Source organism: Phalacrocorax carbo, chromosome 1 (assembly GCF_963921805.1).
Source record: "Phalacrocorax carbo chromosome 1, bPhaCar2.1, whole genome shotgun sequence".
Classification (NCBI taxonomy): domain Eukaryota; kingdom Metazoa; phylum Chordata; class Aves; order Suliformes; family Phalacrocoracidae; genus Phalacrocorax; species Phalacrocorax carbo.
Window position 1 is genome coordinate 83290190 of NC_087513.1, and position 24083 is coordinate 83314272.

The window sequence follows — 24083 nt, forward strand, 5'->3', positions numbered from 1 at the left end:
TATTGAAAATAAATATTAATGAGGTTTTAATGATTAGGTTTATAGTAGCACAGAATTTTCTGTTTATAATTACCAATAGAGTATTTCTGTGTAATGAGACAATGTAACCAGTCACAGTTTTTTCAGAAAAAAATTAAGGGAGAAAATGTTACCTGCACTACTTATTCAGCTTGCAGAAAGCAGTGTGCAACTATGTAAAAGTACTCCTACACCCGAAAGATCTGCATTAAGGCTTTGAGGTCCAGCTTAGTTCTGAATTTTCCAATCTTCTATGTGCAAATTTCTCAACAGTGGCTAGTATTCTTTTTATGTTTTCGTACATTTTCATAGTTTTTGTGACAGAAGCAAACCCTTCAAGCCCTGTCCCCTTCCATACAACTCCTCCATGAAACCATGAGAGATCCTTCCCCTGAATGTTGTCAGGTCTGATTGTTCTGCATGTCATCCTCTAGTATAGGCATCTAGTAGCACTGACCTCAGCCTGGAATTAAAATGCTCCTTCATTCATTATTAAAATTATCACAAATGACAGAATAGAAATGCTTATGCTCAAACAATATGTGGTTGCACACTAAAACGTTACTACAATACACTGACATTTCACTGAAAGAGGAGTTTTCCCAGCACAGAAATTCTCAGCAAACCCAAGGTTTGCTACTTAGCAAGTTTGCTGCATAACGTTTTGTGTTTCATTAATTGCCTTACTGAGTTAGGGCCTAAGAGATTGCTCCTATGCAAAACTATTCAGACAAAGCCAGTCTCTGTACTGTTGTTTTGAGGCTATTATCTTACACTGCAGATTTCTTTGAAGAGAAAGGTGTTTCTTCTCATTTTGGCAACAGTTAACACAATGAACAGATGCACTGTTCCTGTGTTTACAAAGAGGGCTGAAGCATCAGCTCCATGATGGGACATGACTTCTTGTAATTTATACACTTCCCTCTCCTAAACACTGACTGCAGACTGTTAAATCTCTGTATTTCTTTTCAGCTGGGGAGGTGAGATTCCTGATGTGATTCTGGGGGTTGAGGCCACTGTCAGATGTCATAGAATAATCGAGTCATAGAGTAGTTTGGGTTGGAAAGGACTGTTAAAGGTCACCTAGTTCAACCCCCCTGCAGTGAGCAGGGATATCTCCAACCAGATCAGGTTGCTCAGAGCCCGGTCCAACCTGACCTTGAATGTTTCCAGGGACTGGGCATCTACCACCTCTCTGGGCAACCTCTGCCAGTGTTCTATTACCCTCATTGTAGAAAATGTCATCTTTGTATTCTAAACCTACCCTTTTTTAGTTTAAAACCATTACCCCTTGTCCTATAGCAACAGACCCTGCTAAAAAGTTTGTCCCCATCTTTTTTGTAAGCCCCATTTAAGTACCAGAAGGCTGCAATAAGGACTCCCCGGAGCCTTCTCTTCTCCATGCCCCTCTGCTCTTGATGTTTTTAAAGAGAGGGAGCCTTGTCCGCCACATGTGGTGTTTTGTACAGTTGAGCAGCCTACAGAGAGAAGGCAGCTCAGCACACGAACAAAGCTTCTTCAGGTCCAGCTTTGGATAAAGTGCTAACAAGACAGATCTTTCTTACTTTTTCCTCACCAGACTACATATTTTCTCTGTAGCTATGTTGGAAACTAAGAACAGACCCCCTGTGGTAGCTGGACTGGCAGGCTTCACGAATAGCCTGAAGCCCAAAGCAGGCTCGGTGTTTCCACAGTATGCATGTGAATTCAGGCTGCCTACATTTCCCAGTTCTGCTCTGTGGCAGATTACCTTCGGGTCTTTATGGGAAGTATGAGAAGTATGGGAAGTTTGAGATGACATTGTCATGTGATAGGAAAGACAGGGAAGACACAAAAGTGCAGCTATGAATGGGGCATTCACCTGAGCCCTGAAGTAACAGGCACAGCTGAGGCTTTCTCTTCTCTAGTGGCTGGGGAGCTCCACAATGTCTTTGGCTTGAGCAAGGAAGCAGCACAGACAGTGAGTAAATTTAAAATTGAGGAAAGCTCTGCCACAGTGCTCACACTGGTGGCCTTCTACAGCTGTCTCTCAGATCAGTAGGAACTGTAGATGTTTTGCAATGCTGGGAAGAGCTGGGAACTGATGATCACAAGCTCCGCTGTTACTTTGAGTAAATCCTTTTGACATCATATTTCTTTCTCCTAGCTATAAAGCCAGACTCCGATTTCGAGATGTTATAATATTCTGTTAGGTCAATGATGTCTCCAATAAACTATAAAAATGCTATGAAAAACCTGAACCACAAGAACTCAGAGTTTCTGATTACACAACTGATGGAGACTTTTTGCAATGTTTGGACTTTATATCTGAGAAGTATCTCTACATGCCTAAAACCAACTATGGTGCTATCACTCAGATGTCTTGAGAAAATAAACTCATTTAATTCTGGAACATAATAATATTTATTTGTGTAAATATTTGAACGGTATTGTGAACATTGTTACAGTGCAACATGTAGTAAAACCACATTTCTCAAAGTTCCACTTCAAAATATGTTTCATGTAAATGAAGATTAAAATTCCTGTAAGTGGCATTAAAACCATGTAAAGAAGCAGGAAGCTACCTAGAGATTTTATGATATAGATCAAAGGATAGTAAAGGTGCTTTAATAGAATGTAGATACATACAGTCAGAAGAAAAATGAGAGCAAACAAATTTTGCAAATGTTTCAAATTACTAGTTCCCGGAGCAGTTCTTATTGGGTTACAGATGCTTTTCTGGCCTTGTTCAAAGTTCAAGTTCAAAACCATTCTCGTCTGCTAGCACTATGATCACAAGCAGATCTTGTCACAAGAAGCCAGAGGCTGACACCCTCTTTTTCCATAAAGACCCTTACTCTGCCTTTGGATTGCGTCTGCAGTTTCCATCTTAATTTTGCTTTCTGCAAAGCAGCCTGGAGTAACGTGTTATGTTTCTTAAGCAACTCTTTAAAAAGCTGTTTCTTCCTGGCAAACATGGCCACATTTAGTAGCCTTGCTCTTACTGGGGGATGATTTTAAGAAAAACAGTGCAAATAGTGTCTGAGGAAGCTTTTAGATGACCTGATTTGAATTACCAGCAAATACCACTGTGGTTTCAGCAACCTTTAAGTCTCCGAGTAATATGAAAATGGTTGCTGCAGGAAGTGGAGGTAGTATCTACATACAGGCAGTTTTCATTCTCTCCTTGCCAGGCCTGAGATGAGCACTGCCTGTCGGAGCCACTGCCTTCCAGCTGTATCTGGGCTGGCTGGCAGATGCATTGGTACAAAGTTGGAGGTGAAGCCTTGAGAATCAGAGTTAGAAATGTCTGCGGTCTTGATAAATCACCCATCTCTCCTCTATGCTCAGACTTTCCATTCGCAGCATCTACCATGTTAGCACAAGTTCTTTAACCTGCGATTTATTACCACTTGGTGTTCTGTTACAGCAGGAACCCCTGCAAAGGGATTAGGAAGCTGGGGAATCAGACCCCAGGAGTAGGTCTCATGTGTGTTTGCTCCAGCACTAAATGTTATGCTGCCCCCAGGGGACTCTCAGGGGAGCCCCAGGGATGCCCCAGGGGTATTGGGTCAACAAGGGAAGGAAGAAAAGCTCTCTGTGGGTGTCAATAACCCTCAGCCCTTACACAGGGGGAAAAACTGCAGATGCATTTTTCAGAACCCTGCCCCAGCAGCCACATCGTTGTGTAATGCAATGAGACAGCCTAGCTGCCTGGCTGCTGTGGTGCTGCCCGAGAGACAGTTTCTGCTTCATCACCTCTTTTCCCCCTCTTTGAACTGTAGGGGCTTGTGAGTCCTGGGGATCCACTTCTCAGGATGGCTGTGATGTTCACCCTGTTCAGGTCTGAGAACATCAAAACTCAGAAGTTGTGTGCAGCTTTGTATGCCGCAGTCACTGCAGTTTCTGAACAAAAGCCTCTAGATTTGGTGCAACCCTATAATCACGCTTTCTAGAGTTTTCAGTTACTGCTAGCAGAAACAGGATTATTGCATATGACACAACAGTTGCCAGATAAACTAAACGTAGTGGTTACTACCAGGATTTCAGTGAGACAGGACAGTTTTACAGAAAGTGGGGGTTCATCAGACAACAGTTATATTTATCTCACTTAACATTAGAAGTGCCAGTAAAAGTAGGCATGTAGCCTAGTTTTTATGTCTAAGCTTCCTCTATTAGCAGTAGTGAGAAGCCAGACCCTCCAAGGACTACATATCCCATACTAAAATACCTGGCATGAATTTGCCATCAGAGCCTCTCAAATTTTAGGTGGCTAGGCAGGGCAGCTGCTCACCAGCAAAATCCATTGCTATACGCCATAGTATGTTCCACTCTGTTTCCATTCCTCTGTTTCTCCTAACTCTGCCTCCTGCTGATTCCTTTGTCCCCTTTCCCTGCTCAGGGTGTCCCTGCTGCTCCTCACACTTCAGAGCCCACTGGACCACAGGGTGGCACTGATGGTTTCATGGAGGCGTCTGCGTACATCACTTCAAACTCACTGAATAAGACCATCTCTTTCCAGGACAGCCTCAACTCCATATGCACATGGATTGTACAGGACATTCATCTTCATGGCTTCAGCCTCCTTGACCCTAATGGGCTTTGCCAGGGGACTGAATTATGGGAAAATGACTGATATGTCGTTTTTCCTTTCATTAATCCAAGAAAAATCAAGCCCAACTAATGCCACAAGAAAACTGAGACAACTGTATTTCATCAGCTTCCCAGTCACCTCAGCAGACAGATAAAATTAAACCTCATTATTAATTATTTTTTCTTCACATCTGCTCTCCTTTCCCTAATTTGAGTTTATAACTGCAGTGAATCAACAAGGTTATTCCACTTGCAAGTCCTTTGAACCAGCCTGTCTGAATGTCAAGGTTATAGCCATATGGCCTCTATCTCCATTCCCACTCCTTCTTTTACCTGGTTATAGAAGGAAATAGATACCTAACAGTTGTTCTTTGTCTACTCCAAGGAGAAAGTAGCTGCTCCTACAGTCTACTTCTGAACTGTTAGTTGGTTGGACCATACTGCATAAACCAATGCTTTTCCTTCCCTCTTCCCACCACTCAGGTAGCTGATCTCTCCTCTCATACCCAAACTACAAATAATTTTTTCCTACTTTCCAGAAGCAGTCCACTTTTCTGCCTTTACACCTGTTGGACCTAAGGTTCTGATGAGGCAAGACTACAGAAAGCTCAGAAATTTACAATATAGATAGGGTACAAATTATGAGGTAGGATATAGTATATACAGGGTTCAGAATATACCTGTATCATACAATTTAAGAATCTTGGATGCTTAAGCAGTCATCTCCCTCTATTTTCTTTCCCAGTCTAAGTATTAATACTTTTCTGGAAGTGCCATTACTTCCATTTGACGCTGAGAATTTATAATTCACATGGTGAAAATGCCCTTGTTCTGTGACAAAGACATTTTTTTCCTGTTTCAGCAGCACATCAACTTTGATTCTGATTGAAAAAAAAACTCAGTTCAGTGAGCATTTGTAACCTGCAAAGTTGGTGTCTTTGGGAAGTGCCAGTGATTTTGCAGTGGATCATGACCTCTGTTCATCTTCCTGTAACTGGTAGAGGTGGAATTTCTTTCGATAACTCTGGATTCATATACTCCCACTGCCATATTACTCTTTCTAATGACAGTATAGTACTGTACCTGTGTTGTGGTTTAGCCCCAGTCAGCAACTACACACCACACAGACACTCACTCCCCCACCCCAGTGGGATGGGGGGCAGAATTGGAAGGGCCAAAGTAAGAAAACTTGTGGGTTGAGATAAGAACAGTTTAATAATTAAAGAGTAATAGTAATAACAACAACAATAATATAATGACAAAGAAAATAACAAGAGAGAAAAGGAGAGGTGAAACCTCAGGGGGATGGGAAAAAACAAACAACGCGACCGCTGACTGCTACCAGTCCCTGAGTTGCAATCGCTGCTTCTCCCCCCCGCCCAACTCCCCCCAGTTAATATACTGGGCATGACATCATATGAAATGGAATATCCCTTTGGTCTGTTTGGATCAGCTGTCTTGGCTGTGCCCTCTCCCAGCTTCTTATGCACCCGGCAGAGCATGACAGGCTGAAAAGTCCTTGACTAGTACAAGCACCACCCATTAAACACATCAGTGTGTTATCAATACTATTCTCATACTAAGTCCAAAACACAACACTATACCAGCTACATTGAAGAAAATTAACTCTACTCCAGCCAAAACCATGACAACCTGCCACTTAAAGATGCTGCAGAATGCATGCATGTTGTAGAGATTCCTCTTTCACCAAATAGAAGAGGGCCTGTAATTTTGGAGAGGGAAAATTCAAATGTGGGCAAAAAAATTAGGATCTTGTCTTGATGTCCAGCAACCTCTGAATACAAATTATTTGGAGACTGAAACTTAATTTGAATGACTGCAGGCTTTGAGACTGATATGTCTCCAAAGTGTCTTTTGTTTTTTAGGTTTACCGTGCATGGTTGGAAAACAGCTGAAACTGCAAGAAGGAATGGATCTGTTTAACAAGTTCTTATGCAACTTACAGATGAGAAAAATGACAAGTCTGCTGAACTTCAAGGAATCCCACATGACTAGTCATTTAAGCCTTCTCATCTCTATTTAGGAATGTTTAAATCAGTTGTTGCAATGTTTCTTTATTGAACACAGGCTTGTGTAAGACTGTCGCTCGCTATGTCAGTCACTCTTGGATAATTCCCTCCCTTTGCAGCTTTCTGTGTACATGCATTATATGTCCTCAGTACCTGATCCTGAACACTTATGTCAGAAAAACAAGAGTCTGTGTGCAACATGCCAGTTGCTTGTATTGCCTGAAAGCTGCTGATCTCAAGTCAAAGATTTCTTTTAACAATAAAAATCATCCCTGAAAACTGTCAACATGAGGAAGGCCTTTTGTAACAGAAAATAGCTTAGTTCAACCTAGACAAACACAAAACAAAATCTGTAGTGAGTACAGTGAGCTACTAAAATCTTGAGCACTCAAGTGCAATTTATGCAGTGCAGTTCCGGTTATCTTTTTGTCTCAAAATCCCAGAGGGAATGTCTAAGAGCAGCTAAGAGTCCCAAACTGTCTTATACCTCTGCCTCCCCCTCCTCTCTCAAACAGCACCTTCCCAGGAACTCAGTAAGGGAGCTTTCCACATTTCAAGTACCTGAAAGTCATTATATTCTCCTTAGTATTCTGTTTGTATCAAAATAAATTTACATAGGTCATAATGACTTGCACAGCTGTTGAAATGCAGAGTATGAGTTCAGACTTCATTTGCACCAGTGTAAAGCAGGGATAACCTCAGTGCAGTTGGCTGTGGAAGCATTTCGGTGTAAAGCTGGCATCAGTGGGACCTGATTCAGGACTAGTGCCCCTACACATAGCATCCCAAAAAGTAATTCAGTGGCACAGCCTGCCACCTTTAGCACCACATATATGTTCATCATTTTACAGGAAATTCTTACCAGGCTGCTACATCATTTATGGTTTGATTTTATAATGTTAAGGGTCTTTTCCAACCTAAATGATTCTATGATTCTATCGCTCTATCATCATTAGCAGGTAAAATGCAAGCGGTAGAGAAATGCACAACCTGCTCCTGATGTCCTTTCAGTAACCAGCCAACAGAAGGCTCCAACAGAAATCCCAGGAGATCTCGCTGAGGCAAGTTACTGCCCCCAGCTATCTGCTCTACCTGTCTGCTGGAGATTCCTGCAACATAGCACAAATGTGAAAAGCTAATGTAGACCCCTCACACCCACACCAGGAATGGAGCAGCTGAGGGGTTGTGCTGACAATGCATAGGAAGCTTCAGCAGAGGGGCACCAGCAAACAGTTGCAGCTCTCATGTCCCAGACTGCCACAGCCGTCTGCGCAGAACGCTTTTTTCCTGTACTTTATGATCAGTAAATGCCACACTTTTGCTCCAGTGGCAGGAGATTTACTGCACACATAGGACAGAAGACCTTGAAGCACATTTTGGAAGCTGAGACAAATCTTCTTCTCCCTGCTTTAGGTTTAGAGAGGCTGCATGGCTGCAGCAGGCCTACCATCTATGCAAAGTGACTGCACAATGGATATCTCTTAATCTCAATATGAGATGGAGATCTAAGTCATCCCTTTAAGGAAGTTGGACACAGATCCAGCGCCTGGGCAAAGAGCATGCTGATGTAGAAATAGTGAAGGCATCCAAGTAGGCACACTCAGAGTGATTCCGTATCTGGAACCTGAAAAATACAGGAAGAAAACAGTGATTACTAAAAAATTTCTACTACTGAGCCAAATATTTTAGCCTGCTGTAAAGCAAAACTTCTGCTGAAGTAGTTTCCAGTTGACTTTGGTCCCTTGTGATACCATAGTTTCAGCTGCTAAAAGCAAGATAAGTGATAAGTCACGCTAGAAAAGCCTGTTTAACTCATGCGATGTTGCATGAACCTCCGTTTCTATCAACAATCCATACCAGGTATCACACAATAACAGGAGGAAAGAAAAAAGACATCCTGCCTAGAATTACTGAGGTGATAAATACTCTGGAGAGCAAGACAAGGGGAACTGCTGTTTGATGGGCCTGATGCAGGGCTGCTGTAGCCCACACATTTTCTAATATAAATAGGGGGAAAATCTGGGTTGTCTGCAGGTTGTGACAAACTCACTAAAGCAGCTATGATTTTTCTTATGAAGCTGCTTCATCCATCTGAAGATGATTATTCCCTCATACCTGTCTGTCCCTTCATTCTCTTTCATCCATAAAAAATGTACGTGTATTTGCTAGATATTGTGTATTTCAGAAGACAAGCACAAAAGATCACATTGGAAACCAAGAATTCTGAAGATCTGAAAAGAGACTGAAATGTCTATGCTACATACTGAAAAATATGTACAAATTAAGGTAAATAGGGATGATCAATAACATTATGTACTAAGCTACTAAAACACCCTTCTTGAATCAGAAACTTCTCTACATTGATGCTACTGGAGTTAGATCAGTAATAAATGCAAAGAGTTCCTTTTCAAAGTCATAAATCACAGGAAAATAAACAATCCTGACAGAAATAACTTTGTGGTTTAAACCCTAATTCTAAATTTTCTCAAGTAGGTGTTAGACAATCAAAAGGAACTTACGAGTCCATCTTCAAGGCAACACCATTATCCCAGTAGAAGTTTTCACCTTTCCTGCGCAATCCAATCCAGGAGCCATCTACTTTCACATGCTTAGCTAAAGACTGCTAAAAAAAAAAAAAAAAAAAAAAGGCATTTTTGTCAACATGAGCTCTCACAATGAGAAGCAAACCCCTCCTGTGATTTTTGAGTAGTCCATCACTCTTCTCATCTAGAACACTTTCATAAGCATTTCATTCAGAGTTAAGAGCCTAATTCTGCCTTTAAATTGACTCTTATGGTTATCATAAACTTCAGCAAAGTTATTAAATTCTATACCCTTGAAAATTACTACTATTCACTATACCCAGACACCATGTATTGGTTGTGTCTGTCTATATATGTTTATCAATCTCTACATATGCAACTTGGTCTAGATAGGCTGGTACATACAGGTGTTTCCTGCATTTCAGATGGGCATATGGGAACTCCTCCCCTTCCCAATTATTATTTAAATAATTTAAATTTAAAGTTTATCATCTGTGGATGTACAGATAAAAAAAAGAGTAAAAGACAGTTCACTGCTCCAGAAGTTTGCAACAACCTGTACCAAATACAGCAAAAAATAATGGAAGATAACAGAAACAGCACTTGCAATAGGTTAATATTACAGAACTCCCTGCAACAGGATATCATCAGACTCAGTGAACTTACAAATTATATAAATATTAGCTGTCAGCATGGACTCTACTGGACATGGAAAGAGTGAACTCTTACACTCCTCCACTCTCCCCTAGCAACTTCAAGTCAATACAGGTCAGAAGTAACTGTCTCCATATGGTCCCAATGCCATTTCTAGAGTTTTTGGTGTATCTTCTTCTGGTGTGGCTCATGCTACCCAGTGCTGGACACCAGACAACACATACCACAGAGCACGAATCCAATTCCAGTACGCCAATATCTGCTTTTCTTTCATAAGCTGGGTTTACAGTTTGTAGGTATAAGATTCTTAAGCAGCAGCTTATATAACACCAATTTCTGCCTAGCCAATTATCAGCTGAATATCACAGATACTGAATTAGAAGTGAAGTTTTCAGATGGATTAGGAAGAGAGGCATTTACAAATTCGGTAATAGGTGATCACTCACATGGCAGCAATTCAGAAGGGGCTTGTAGAGAGGGGACAAGCTGGCAAATACAGTTGGAATTATTGGCAAAAAAGGGGTCTGATAATGGGATAAAATGAGAAGCCACATTCAGTAAGGGACTCGCATGCAAAGTAAGAACTAGGCCCTGCACCTTTTTCATTGTTGAAAGTCTTCTCGCTGTAAAAATATTTATTAGCTCATGTCAAATGTGACTTAATCTGCATAATTTCACTGAGGTTTCCTCCATTTCAGTATCTGCTACACCACTAAGATGTACCAGCCAACCAGAAAAATAGCCTTTTGACCTTTATGCAACAATCACAGTAACAATAAAGCTCAAATGTCAATCTATCTAAAAACTAACTTTTTGATAAAACTAGTTTCTCATTGACAGTACTGAAAAGACAGCAGATCTGTAAAAGCATGTTACGGTTTTAGCAGCATATGGTAGTTAAGATGCTACTAGCATTCACTGACTCAATGCAACTGGACCATAATACAGGCAAAAAGTATTTTACAAACTTAATAGCATGAGAAAATGTCCAAATGAGCTTCAGCAGGGGTATATTCCCACCACCAGTATAAGCATGCATCTCTAAGAGGCATTAAGGCATATCTAAAAACAGATGCAAGCCAATAAAGACAGATAACTTCCAGTATGCTGAGAAATTATTTTAAATGTTTGGTTTCTTATAGAAACCAAAGTATCTATTTATTTGTCTGTACTGAGAGTTGAACAGATTCATACCTGTTTTGAAGATGAAGGCCCATAGGAAAGAAAAATAAAACTAGGCAAACTAATTCATAACGAAGAGCTTTTCATAGTCATTCAAGGCAAATCCAAGCACCAAAGCAGTGTGGGGCTGCTGATACCACTGCTGCACTTGCTGCAGCCAGCCAGCTACTTACAGTGACAAAGCAGGTACTTTTCCACTACCTGAATTCACACAGCTTACTTATTTTACAAAGATTTAAAGGATAAGTATTGCATAACCAAAAAAAAAAAAAGCTTTGTCAAGGAAAGAGAGAGATATGGAAGTTGTGTTCTGTTTTGTTGTTGGGTTTTTTTCGACTTACCATTTCTTCCTGGTTTTCAAAAAAAGCTAGAAAGGATTCATTCTTAGCACAGAAGGCCCAACTATATGTCCAGTTCTTTTCCTCCTCTGAGATGAAATAACATTTCTTTCTGTAACCTATCCACTCGCTGGGGCACTGTTCAGGATGGAATTTTTCACCATACGGTATCTCAAGTTTTAAAACTACAAAGGAAAAGAGAATAAAATTTCTACCTGGTAAAATCTTAGCATTAATCAGGATAACTCAACATAAAATGTAGATTTTTTGGAAAGCCAATGCCACACTAGAAACCAGAAGAGAAGCCAAAAGAAGGGCAAGGATCCTGACCTTCCCTGCCTTTCAGGCACTGTCTTTGGCTAAGAAATGTGAAGTTGGGGGCTGCAGCCTAATTATTACAATCAGTAGAAAATAAGTAGGGTTTGGAAAACACTCCTGAATTTTTGAGAATTAGAGGCATTGACAATTAGCAATTTATACTGAATACATTTTCAATCCAGCAACAGGGTACTAGACCTCATACTGTTAATTTATTGATTTAATTCATCTGAAGTAATGAAGTTGCTTGAATATCTGCAACTGTTGAGATATTTCACGAAGACAAGTTGCTTTGATTTTGTATCGGACCTTTAAGTGTCAGACAAATCTGTGTGAAGGTAAGGGAATTAGGTGTTGATATGATGCTAATGAAATTTGTCTGTTAATGAAGAGGTAAAAATTATTATTATTGGGAGATAATGGTTTGGAGAACAGTTCATCAGAGCTCACCCAGTGTATAAAGTGTACTGTCTGGGTCACCCTGCTAGTATCAAATCCAGACCTTCTGGACCCAAGGTGCATTTTTCCACTGCTTAAGCTTGGAGATGGCTAATATTGAAATGAAAGTAACCAGCTATTAGGTGAGAGCTGGAAGTGAACTGACCTCCCAGACTCTGCAGCCTGCTGTTGCCATGCTTGCTCTCTTTTCCTTTCTAATCATTTACTCTCTTTGCTATATATAATTGGAGACCCCTTAGCAAGTCACCTGTGAGCACTGCCCTCACACCCTCCAAGAAAATATGACTGATTCCATTTAAATAAAAGCCTAACAAAGCAAAGGAAAATCAAAAGGGACAGATGTCACTATTGTTCTCCATTTGTTTCCATGTATGTGCAGAAGCCCTCACTACTATACCTCCATCAAGATACATGTGCACCCAGGGACTTGGATACCTCTGGTAATACCACAGGCAGCACAGCCTTTGCTCCCCTAGAAGACTTCTGCATGGGACAGCAGGAGCATATCCAGCCTCCACCGTGCCAGCGGGAGGTAGCACTGACTACTTCTTAAAAAAACAGCATGCAACACGAATGGATTTTTAAAAACACAAAGGCAGAATGATCCCCAAAGACTATTTGTGGAAAAAGTTAAGCTAGCTGTATTACGTAGTTGTCTTCCACGTATGACAATAAAGGAGCCCTCTAGACCAGATATATGAGCAGCCTACACAATAAGTCTGGAGTCTATGCCTGGAGATGCAATGCTGACTTAGTGCTCTAAGTGGTATAATCAGGTAAGTTACTGGCAACAAGCACAGACAAAACATGCATACACCACATGCGTGGCCAGGCAAGAAACTACACTCTTAAAGAGTAGTAAGGATGCAGCAAACAGGAAAAAAAAAAATTTACCACTGAATCATCTCTATTTTTTCTGTAAGGAGAACTCCCTCTCCTTTTAAATTCTGTCTGGAGGTCATTCAACCTTATACCGACATCAAAATGACTGAAATAGTGACAGAAGACCCAGGTTTTGTGACTCCGCAGGCACTAAAGAGTACTAATGTTGGTGCACTTGACTGCTGTGATCCTGGAGCCCAGTAGTCAGAGGAAACATATCTCAAATAGAAAATGTTCCAAAAGCTTACCAAGTCCAATGATGACCACCACCACAAGTCCAAAAGATAGGCCTAGGCAACAGACTGCAAAAGAAGAACATTAATGGTTTTGTATATATGAGCACCTAGGCTCAGACTGAATTTCAGTATTAAGTGAGACAGCAGCAGGATAGCCTTTCATTTAAGCTCCAAGTATGTAAATACACAGGACTACTGAAGTCAATAAAGGCACCCTGAACTCACATTTATGTAACTGGACAGTTCGATAAAATGGCCAACTATCACCTAATTTGCATTTTTTTTAATCTGTATACACCCTAAAGTCTTCCACAGATGTGCAGATCTCTGTACAGCAAATTTAAGCCTTCTAGTCCCAGGTTTATCATCTTGTCTATGTTTGGCAGACCTCTTAGCAATAACCTCTGGAAGCCAAGAACTCACAGATCATCACTAACTCCAGTCAAGCTACACCCTTATTTGGAAAACAGGAGAATGTTCTCAGGCAATTCAAACATTAAAGGTTGAGGTTCAGAGTATGGCTGCAGTCTTGAATCAAATGTATTTTCTCGTTGTCACAAGCAAATTCACACACAAATTTCAACGCAGATGTGCAAGCTTGTCTGTTGCAAAGGCACAAACTATTTTCTCTAATGAGGTTTGGCTTCACTTCCCACATCTTATCCAAGAGTTATTTCACGCAGGTAAACTACCACACGGAAAAATGCCCATTTTCACATAAACTGATCAAACATAAACAGTTCACACCTGGAACAAACATAACAGTTATCCTAATTTTTGTGATGACAGCTTTGCCTAGAGCTAAACTCCCAGGTTTTGTCTTGTCCAAGCCAGGGTACCTAGAACTAGATTTGGAGCTAGACTTCAGACTTTGGGCTGGAAGCCGTCTTACCAAAGAAAAATATCTTACATTTTGACTGCCAAAACCGCTGTTTCCAGTGCCTCCATGTCCTCCACACCCATGAACTAGCTGCCACTTTTTGTTTGGCGTCTTGTTTGACATTAGTGGGGTCTATGATCACAACAGGTCCTTGTGCCAAGAAGGTGGTCTCAGCCTCCTGTTCATCTTTAGATGCCATCCACAGCTGGGAAACAAGGGAAGAAGGAATATTTAATGAGTGCTTCCCCTACTGTCTATAAACGAGTGGAAATAGTAGAAATCCCAAAGCTGCCTTAGTTATTGCCAGTTCCTGAGGGGATGAGGGCAGGGTGGATGGAGAATGAGGAAACAAACAGAAAATAAGGAGCTTGTGCAACATACCTGAGGCCCACCAAAAGGAGATATCCTCCTTCCCAGGAAGGGGTGTGATGGAGAACGAGGACTGCGATGGAAGGAAATGGAAGGACACAGCAGATGAGAACAACGTGATAGGGAAGGGATGGGGCATATGAAGGCAAGATGGAAAGGCCACAAAAACCAGAGTAGTTTTGTTTGCGTGCGAAAAGTTTGGGCAATTTCCCAAGTGTGAGGGAACCTGGTCTGCAGCAAGAAGTTCACAGTACCCTTTTGTGCTCACTCCAGTGAGTGATATTTTCCTCACAGTTTTCCTTAAATCCCACTTTCAATGACATAAATTTAACAGAAAAAATAATCCAGAAAAGAATATGCAGCTATAAACATTATTGTGTAAGTGCAGAAATATCAATTCATCTTCATGAGTTAGGTTATAATGAGGGGGGAGGGGAACCCCACTCCTCTTTAGAAAAGGCTTCCACCTCTTTACTTTCATAGCTGTTGTTATTATTTATGTTAGCTGGCACATGCCTAAGAGGACTCCTCAAGTTCATAACAGTAATAAGCTGCCTAAATATTTCTAAGAATCAGACTCCACTTGTGCTTGCTCTATCCTACAAAAGCAGACAGAAACTAAGACTTGGAATTACATCTCCAATAAGGTGCTCTTTCCCCAAAGACTTCCAATTGCCCTGAACACATTCCCAAAAACACTTTGTCCATTTTAGTGTCTGGTATTCCTTTAGTGTCTAGTATTCATTGTTCGGTACGTGAATGCATGTTTGCTCATGGGCTCCAGCAAGCACGCTACGCTTCCTTACTGTACTGAAAAACCACCGGTTTTGACTCCAGCCACAGAGGACTTTCTCCTGAACCTTCCCACCTACACTAGGGAAAAAGCCTATTCCCCACCCTTGGCTTTTGGAACGGTAACAGTGAGGGACACAGCCTGCTGGGGTACAAGTGAGCGACCGCCCCCTCTAACACAAAGCATTTCCTGAAGGCAGATGCTGGCAAAAGCGTTTCAAAGAACCTTAGGAAGATTGAAGAAAAACACACACCCTAAAGGCCAGCAATTTTTCATTGAGCCACAAAAAATATTTCAATTTCTGCGAGCTTATTTAACAATGAAACTTGCTCTCATTTTTTTGCAACAAACTTTTCCTTGGAAGGAAGCACCAGCACAGGCTCGGATCTGGGCAACAACCGGAAGCCAAACGCCGAGATTCAGGCCGCCCCGCCACTTCCACAAAAAAGCACGTTTTCCTCCTCTTTAGGCCTAATTTTCCCCCTCTTCGGTCCTACCTTTCCTTCGGCTTCGGCTCCGGCGGGGCGGTGTACACGGGCCCCCGGCAGGACCGGCACGGCCGGGGGGGGGGGAGCGAAGTGGCAGCCCCCGCGGGCGCGAAACCGGCCTCCGGCCGCCGCCAGCCCGCCTCGGCCCCCGTTGGGCCCTTCCCCACCCCGCTGCCCGGGTCCCGCCGCCCCTTACCCGGTGTCCCGGGGCGCCCCCGGGGCGGCGTCCCTGGGCCGCGCGCGCCCGCTCCCCGCCGCTTCGTTCCGCCCCGCTCCGTCGCAACGAAAGCGAAAGAGCTCGGCGCCTTCCGCCCGGGCGGCGATGCAGCAGGCGGGCAGCAGCGGGGTTCTTCTCTCCCCGTCGTGGCTCGGGGACGAGGTGCGGCGGCGGCTGTCCCTGTGCTCCGCCCCGCTGCTGGCCCGGAGGCTGCCCCGGGACGCGGCCCCGGAGACCCGGCCGTCGGTGCTGCCGCCGGGGCCGGTGCCGGTGCCGAACAGCAAAGCGGCTGCTCGGGGCGGCGGCGGCGGTTCCTCGCGGAGGCAAAGCGGGGCCGGGTGAGTCAGACGGGACGGGATGGGACGGGAGCTGCGGCGAGGCGCCGGGAGGAGTGGGGCGGGCCGGGGAGCCAGCGGGCTGGCTGGGGCGGGGGACCGCTCGTCCCCCGCCCCCCTCCCCGGGTGATACCGTGGGCATGAAGCACTTGGGGGAGTGGACTGTATTCCCAGAGCGTTTCTGTAGGATTTGGTAATTTTAATACCTTTGTAAGTCTGGTCGGCGGGTTTTAGACGCACTGGAGCTCTGCAGTACGCCGCCGTTTCAGGCGTAGGTGCAAGTGTTTGGAAAACCTTAATGAAGTTAACGTATCTGCATGGGCTCTCTTAACCCGACAATTAAATTCCTTTATTCCCTGACGTGCATTCGTATTTCTTTCTCTCCGTAGACATGAGTTCATATCTCTCCTTCTGGAAAAGAATTGTGGGACTTGTCATTGCTGTTGCTGTGATTTTACTCATAATAAGGATTACCATAAGTGAGTGCATTTATTTTTTAAAAAATAGCCCTGGCGAGAGAAGTTCAGTACTTCTGTCTTTCATTATGCTGCCTCTTCATTGCTGAGGGGTAAGAGGTATTTCCACTGGTTTTCGGCTCTCCCCAACACTGTCATGACTGCTGTTAAGAGAGATAAGAACGGGGAAGAAGAAAGTGAAACTAAATTGCGTTATGGCTTGTCCTTAGGTAGTTGGTTCTGGTAGCGTTAAACTGACAATTTTTAAAATTTTCTTCAGGATTTAATTGTTCTGCAGCATGGCAAAATGCTGAGGAATGACAAAGCTGTAAGGAGAGTTAGGGAGGCAGTACTGACTTCTTGACTTGACTTGGCTCCAGCCTGCAGAGTTATTTTTACAGCTGAGTACATTGAACCAGAAGCTGTTTAAGGTAAAATTTTAGCTGCTTCACTGTAGATAACGAGTGTGTGTCTTTGCACTCTTTGTCAAAGACGGCCCCTGACCTTCCCGCCCATGGTGTCTCTGGTGTAGCTGGAGCTTTGCACTTGCACATGCTGGAGTCTGCTGAAACATGGCCAGTGTGTGAGCATGTAATCAGGGATTATGGGACACAGCTGGTATAATGGGAAAAAACTAAGACTGAGCACAATCCTTCAGCTGTATTGTGTTCACCCATCTCCTGCTTAATTCCGTGCGAGTCACAGATGTGGTTAAGATGGAGGAAGCAGGTCCAGAATTTGTGAATGTGTATACGATTGTATTTTAAACACATAATGATGAGTAAATGTTGTTCTCTTCATTTCTTCATTTGAACAAAAGATACACTTAAATTACCGCGCCTGGAGCTGTGCCCTGATGACTGGCTGTACTACAAGAAGAAGTGTTACTATCATTCAGAAGCCGTGGCAGACTGGAAGTCCAGTCAGAAGTCCTGCTCTGACTACGGAGCTTCGCTTGCTGTGATTGACAGCCACCAAGAGCTGGTAAGGTGTCCAGTGCCTTGAATTCAATGTTATGTCTAATGCCCTTACAGCTTCTGTAACTCCGTCACTTGTTCCCTTGTATAGCTTGAAACCCAGTGTACTGCAGGGCAGATTTGTTCGTTGCAAGTTGGTACAACCTATAGACTTTCTCAATGTGATGTGGTCTGTTCACTAAAATCCACTGTAGAAATTCTGTTGTTACCTTAGAGGCTATTTCAGAAATTTAAAAGGCAAACTATGTATAAATTAAAAGTAAAGTCTGAAAGAATATAAAAATGGAGTTGTGACTCCTAATTATTAATAAAGAAGGTGATGGTTTTTTTGAACTGGCAATTTATGTGCCAGTTCAAAGTTAGCTTAAAGTTAGGCAGTTCATCTCATCTTCTCCCCTCACACCCTCTTGATGTTCATTCCCTCTCCAGGGTACCCAAAAGTATAGTCAACAGCAATTCCCACGCTAAATATAACCTCTAAACTAATTTTGAGTTTAAATTTTGAGTTTACAGACCACTGATACACATGTATGTGTTTTATCTTCTTGATACTCTTCAAGGACACAGTCGTTTTAAAGGGTGCTTTCTTCAGCATAACAAATGGTTTAGCAGCCAAATAAGGAACAGAAATGTGTTGTTAGTTCTGTGCAAAGTAGTCAATTTCTGTGTTTCCACAAAAGGCAAAGACTGGCTGCGGTTATAGGATGCTGGGACCCATGGTACTGAAAGTACCCAGTTCATGCAGCAGGTTCTACCTGTATTTTTTGTTGTTTTCAAACCATTTTTCCTTTTACTATGCTCTTTAAACCTCCTGTAGCATCCTACCAATTCAGGGTGTTCTGTATGGCTGAGAAAAACAAAACAAAATAGCACTATAGCAAACGTGTTTTTAGAGACAACCACAGGATCATAAAGAAAGAGTTGAGAAAGTCTTTGTTTTATTCATACTGCAGATGGTAAACTACATGTGTGCCCTCGAATGTTCTGGAATTTGGGTTTAGGTAGTCCCAACTGAATTTACAGTCAGGAATATAAGGAGCAGGAAAACAGAACGAACTCACACACTTATGATGCAATTAGTGTCAAGAGTAAAAGTGTGAAATTTGGGAAGTTGGGTGATTTTAAATGTGTGTCTTAAATTTTATAGAGATGCAACATAACTCACATTGAAGGAATTACAGTGATATAACGCAGTCAAGGTAACCTGTACCTAGTCGGGCACTGTGTCCCTGCTAAATACGTGGCCTTGTATTGAAATGTTATTCTTCTGGTGATACGGTGAAACCATTGTACTAGTGTGTAACGTGATATGGTATGTCTGATGGCATACGTGGATGTTTTTGATGACAGGGTGGGACAGGGTATAGGTGAATGGTCAGTAACACTCTGCATGACTACCAGCTAAATAGCTGGGACCTCACTGACTATTAGTAATGGATCTAGGGCTTCCTTTAGTATTTCATTTTAATAAATTTAGCAGTAAAACATCAGCGACCTGTGGAAAAAAAAAAGTCCACCATTGCATATTCTGTGATGCAGTTTATGTCTGCAGTTTTTATGCAGAAAGCCATATAATAATCGTAAAAATAATCTAATAATGTAATTTTTTTCTGTTTTGTCTAGAACTTTATAATGTATCGAATGCACGTAACAGACTTCTGGATTGGGCTGCGCAGGAGAGGAAGCAAAATCTTCTGGGTGAATGGAAAGTCATTTGACACAAACTTGTGAGTTTTTTCAGTCACACTGTGCGGGAGGAGAGTCGGTAGCTTTTTTGTCCAAGAAGAAAAGTTATTCTGTGTTACCTATTCTACTGCAGATAAACTGGAGTATCTTACCAAATGAGGGCTGTCATATGGCTATAAAAGTTCTTATACTATGCTAATAAAACTAGTTATGTCCCCAGAGAAGCGAGGAAGGGGCATTGTTGCCTGCTTTTTCATGTGGTTGCATAGCGGCTGTTAAGTTATGCTGAGAGTAACTTGTTTCTGTACAATCCCTCTATATGAAATGGATAACATTTGCCTTATTAGGAAAAATTACTGATGTTAGACATTATAAATTGTTTGAATTAGCTTGCCCTGTTGGTCTTGCGTGGTTTAACACTCAGCCAGTGTAGACAGGACCTCCTAAGACCAACTGAGGTGCTGAGGACCACACTGGAAGGTCACTGGACTGGGTGGTTGTGCCTCAGAAGGCATTGCTTTTGGCCACTTTGTATCCCAGAGACTGGCTTTCTTTGCAGCCACATCCTGTGTATTCTCCAGACGCTCAGCAAAATTGGTGGGAAGAGGTGGCAGGGCCCACTGTGTAGTGGAGGGGTACTGCTGCCGTGGGTCCCTCTGGGATCCTCTCTCTCCTGCTCTGGAGAATTGTGCTTTTTGTGCTCACAACATGTTGTAGACTGTGAAGTACAAGTACATGTGGTACACCTCTGTGGGGATCAAAGCAGCTTGCTTTAATAGAAGGTGCATCAGAGCATCACCACGTGTTTCACATGCACGTGAATTCTGATCCTTGCAGTGAGAAGCAGGGCTCATTTTAAATCATTCTCTAGTTTGTCCTCTGCAACTTTAAGACCCAGTTTTACAAAGAATAAGAAATAGGTCTTCTAACTTTAAACCATAGTTCTGCTCTAATTTTTTTTTCTCTTTTTAGATTTCATGTCAATATAACAAATGATGGAGACTGTGTCCATATAGATTCTGCCTTCGTCTCTACCAGAAGGTGCTCCTCAGTCAGGAACTGGCTTTGCACGATTGGTCAGTTTAATCCCAAGACAAGCTCTTAATAGCGAGCAGCTGTTTGTGCAAATATAGAGACTTTCTCCATGGGAAGCTGGAATTCAGAATACTCAAAGTCCTTTCTGTAAGACGTCCGCAGGGGCAAGAGGTGCTGTGGCAAGGATCATGTCCAAAATTCTCCAGGAGAAGCAAGACAGGGAGTTATAATGACTTCATGAGAAAGAGGTAAAAAAGTGGCAGTACCAAGAGGAAATGATGATACAATGGCTGTTGCAAAGAACAGAAGTTCCTTAGTAATACGGTTTCGTTGTTGAAACTGCTGAAGGACATGGCAATGGATGCGTCTCTTGCGAACTCTTCACAAGCTAAAGACATTGTTAGATGGACATGAAGGTCGTATTGAAAATGCCATTCATAGTGAACCAAGGGATGTGTTTTTTCCTCTCTCCTGTGAAACTCAGTAATTCTTTGTCTGAGAACTTTCAGTTTGTCTTTGTGGTAAATGGGTGAGATTTCATACGGTGTTTTGATTTCCCACTCCTCCTTTTTCCATGGGGTTTTCAAATGTGATTGGTATGTAATGTCCAAGGATATAAATGGGAGCTTTGTAAACCTGGAAGGCAGATAATGACTAGGTCTTCTAGGGAACGGCACTGCTGTTACAGGGCATATAGGGTGGGACAGATTACAAATATTCTTCTTTATCCCTCTGGACTGATCTGGAAACATGACTGCTGTTGCCCAGAACTTCACTGAATATGTGGCTGCAATAGGAAAGCTCCCAGACTGAATCATGCACAACTGTCATTTTGGGACAAAGTTGTGGATTTAGAAGGGGGGAGACATGTATATCTAGTGTGGAAAGGGGTCTAGGACACCTTAAGGTGAGGTGCTGTGGTGTTGATCTTTTGCCTGTGCAGGGGGGAAAAAGGCTTTTATTGTCTCCGGCACAGCTATTTTATCAAGTGAGTTGTGTGGGCAAGGATAGTTTGACAGTCCATGGGATAGAAGCACTAGAGCTAAATAGCATGGCACCCTGGGTTAATCTGTTTGAATTATTGGTATGATGCCCTGAAAATGGGCAGTGGGAGCATGGGAGGCTCACCTGGAAGATATGTGGTTGGTTGCTGTCTGGTCACTCTTATGTTCATCAGACAGTAGTCAGTAGTACAATGACTACTTCCCAAGATACATGATTAACAAAGGGTGGTTACTGTCTTTAAAAATGTGTAACCAGAAGAAAGGCCTTTTGAGCTAGGAAAATATTCTAGTGTGGAAACAATACCAAATTAAGCTCAGAGAAGATTTAAGAGTCTGTCATATTGATCTTCAAAGAAATGGGAAGAAGAAACTGCAAATTGCTATAAACATGCTTGATATGTATCCAGAAGAGGTACTCCTTTGGAGGGAAAGAAATAGGTGAGACAAGAAACTGGAACAGAGTGTTCAATATATCCTCATTCCCCATGGTAGTTCCCCAAGAAAGCACTAGAACAGAAGAGGCAGCACCTTGTAAGGAAGTGTGGACAGGGTTCAGATGGCCAGGGTAGGGACCTATTTCCCACCATATGTCAAAAGTCCAGTTTAAAAAGTCATCATGAAGTGCTAGATGGGGTGAGAAGTCCATTTTGCTGTCTCTGTAAATTGTCTTGTAAATATGCCAATAAATGCTTCAGAGGTTGCTCCCTGCGATGCTTTGTGTATCTGTTTTTGGTTGAGCTTGCTCTTCTGCTTTAGGTTTGTGGTGGCCTGTCACAATCCACTGTTGGCTTGAACAGTTTGGCAGAGGTTAAACCCCCTTGCTTTCCAACCACCTCAGATAATTCTGGGAGGTTGGGGGTGGCTGAGCTTAACTTCTGATTAACTCCAATGTGTTATCGTGACTAGGTTCCTTTTACATTCTCAGAAATAGAATTAAGACTCAAAACAGAGTCAAGTACCAAGTCACTTTATTTGGCCAGAAATTGATACGGGAGAGAAAAGCAAAGAAAGAGAGAAAAAGGTGAAAAAGGGAATGGGAGGGAGGGAGGGAGAGAGTGGGACTGTTGCAATAGCTATCACCATGGATCTGTGGCAGTTTGTCCAGTCCGGGGGCAGGGAGTCCAGATGTCCGATGCATCTTTGAAGCTGGTGGAAGGGAGGATGTTCCATAACATGCCCCGGTCATCTCTACTGGTTTCCCCTTTTATAAGGTTGCTCTCTTGCATAGTCGGTAACTGTTCTGCATACCCACACCTCCCACTCGGCAGTGGGGCGCATGCCCAGTACTGTCACTAGAGGGTGCTTGAAAGTTCTAGAGGGTCCGAGCACCCACCCCACTCCCATCTGTTGCCAGTCGGCCTTGGGCCTGGGCATATGCGTGGAGGAGGAGTACTCCGAGATAATGGGGCACACGTTGCTGTCGGGTCGACCTTGGTGATTAAACTGTTCTGCTTAGCTGCCGTAGCGATCAGGCTTTGTTAGAGAAACTTGCCTGCCAACAATGTTGAGACAAGTTTCTAGTCCCTGACGTGGCCCAAGACTGCTTTGTTTAGCCTATGATACCTGCTTCCTTAGGCATGTTCAGCTGCTGTCAGTAGGTGGGCACAGAATATTTTTCAACACTGAAATTCACAGACTCTGTAGGACCATGACGCCATCTGTGAATGGGCCTGACTGACTCTGAAGGGTCACCCAAGGGGTGACTCGTCCTCCCATGCCACAGCCCAGGAGCTCAGGACCACATTTCAACTCAACCAATCCATTGATTTCCTGGCTTTACCTTAGACCTGCCCTGATGATCTGGATGCTTGGCTGAGCCAGGCTACTGACTGCATCTTCCCTGCTCGCACTAAAAGTCTCATATGGCAGCTAAATTACAGCTAATTGCTAATAGCTTTAAGAAAGCTAAAATCCATGTGAACTTCCCCTTGTTTTAAGCTCGTTTTGTCATGGAAAACTTTCCCGAGTGATGCGAGTTTCCCAAGTGAAGTTGGGCGAGAAACATAGTAACAGAGTCATACAAGAAGTGATTTTGTAATGGGTGAATTGCTGAATGACATTTCCTTTTAAGCTTTCAATCAGAGTAGCAACCCACAAAACCAGAAGTTGAAAGTAAGACTTGGATAAATATAATTTCCTGGATTATTTAACCACTGTGGTTAAAATCGAAATGGGCTGGATGGGTACTTTATATCTTGCTCTACTAGGTTATAAACTTCTTGCATAGTGAGCTCTCTGGCAGGCAGATCATTTTTCAGTGCACAGAACCCAACATACTTGTCTGTGATCAGTTAATACAATAGTAATTAGATTGGTTATAACAATTAAATTACATGCATTTTCAAAAAAGGTTTCCCAGTTCACCAAGTAATATTTTCCAGCTCCCAAAGTATGAAATTCCCGTTCTTCCCCTGTGCTTTCCTACCACACTTGGACAAGCTGTGAATATTGTCAGTTCCCAAAGGATTCATGTTATCTCTCATTCTGTAACTGATGGAAAAGTAAAGATTTTAATTCGAAAGAGTTTACTAGTACAGGCAAATAAACCCAGATGGTGAGAAATACTCAGTAGTTGGAAGTTTTGCACAGTGCTGAACTCCAGGGGAAGAGCA

The 24083-nt window shown here is 42.6% G+C and overlaps 2 protein-coding genes across 4 annotated transcripts; one reads left to right on the forward strand and one right to left on the reverse strand.

Annotated features, from left to right (window-relative positions):
• Positions 1 to 5786: 5786 nt before the first annotated feature.
• On the reverse strand, positions 5787 to 16491 carry LOC104052364 (killer cell lectin-like receptor subfamily G member 2). Of its 2 annotated transcripts, none has more exons than XM_064462511.1 (6): positions 15959 to 16491; positions 14143 to 14317; positions 13245 to 13298; positions 11341 to 11522; positions 9140 to 9240; positions 5787 to 8244 (listed from the first exon to the last, which is right to left on the reverse strand). In XM_064462511.1, exons 1-6 carry the CDS (start codon positions 16454 to 16456, stop codon positions 8139 to 8141), a joined length of 1116 nt encoding a protein of 371 aa, XP_064318581.1. In that variant the 5' UTR covers positions 16457 to 16491; the 3' UTR covers positions 5787 to 8138. The 2 variants fall into 2 exon arrangements, with proteins under 2 accessions (XP_064318581.1, XP_064318571.1); XM_064462501.1 differs by having other exon boundaries at positions 9140 to 9243.
• LOC104047190 (C-type lectin domain family 2 member L-like) lies at positions 16401 to 22180 on the forward strand. 2 transcript variants are annotated; one of them, XM_064462523.1, is made up of 5 exons: positions 16401 to 16507; positions 16704 to 16793; positions 17590 to 17753; positions 19370 to 19473; positions 20405 to 22180. In XM_064462523.1, exons 2-5 carry the CDS (start codon positions 16706 to 16708, stop codon positions 20535 to 20537), a joined length of 489 nt encoding a protein of 162 aa, XP_064318593.1. In that variant the 5' UTR covers positions 16401 to 16507; positions 16704 to 16705; the 3' UTR covers positions 20538 to 22180. The 2 variants fall into 2 exon arrangements, with proteins under 2 accessions (XP_064318593.1, XP_064318601.1); XM_064462531.1 differs by having other exon boundaries at positions 16507 to 16585.
• Positions 22181 to 24083: the final 1903 nt, after the last annotated feature.

Excerpts from the sequence above, each read along its gene's own strand:
- LOC104047190 (XM_064462523.1), top strand. The coding sequence starts at position 16,706 with ATGAGTTCATATCTCTCCTTCTGGAAAAGAATTGTGGGACTTGTCATT. Across the intron at positions 16,794-17,589 it reads CATAATAAGGATTACCATAA|ATACACTTAAATTACCGCGC; the intron begins GTGAGTGCATTT and ends TTTGAACAAAAG. Across the intron at positions 19,474-20,404 it reads AAGTCATTTGACACAAACTT|ATTTCATGTCAATATAACAA; the intron begins GTGAGTTTTTTC and ends TTCTCTTTTTAG.
- LOC104052364 (XM_064462501.1), bottom strand. The coding sequence starts at position 16,456 with ATGCCCACGGTATCACCCGGGGAGGGGGGCGGGGGACGAGCGGTCCCC. Across the intron at positions 11,523-13,244 it reads GGTGGTCATCATTGGACTTG|TTTTAAAACTTGAGATACCG; the intron begins GTAAGCTTTTGG and ends TTTCCTTTGTAG. Across the intron at positions 8,245-9,139 it reads GTTGCCTTGAAGATGGACTC|GTTCCAGATACGGAATCACT; the intron begins GTAAGTTCCTTT and ends TGTATTTTTCAG.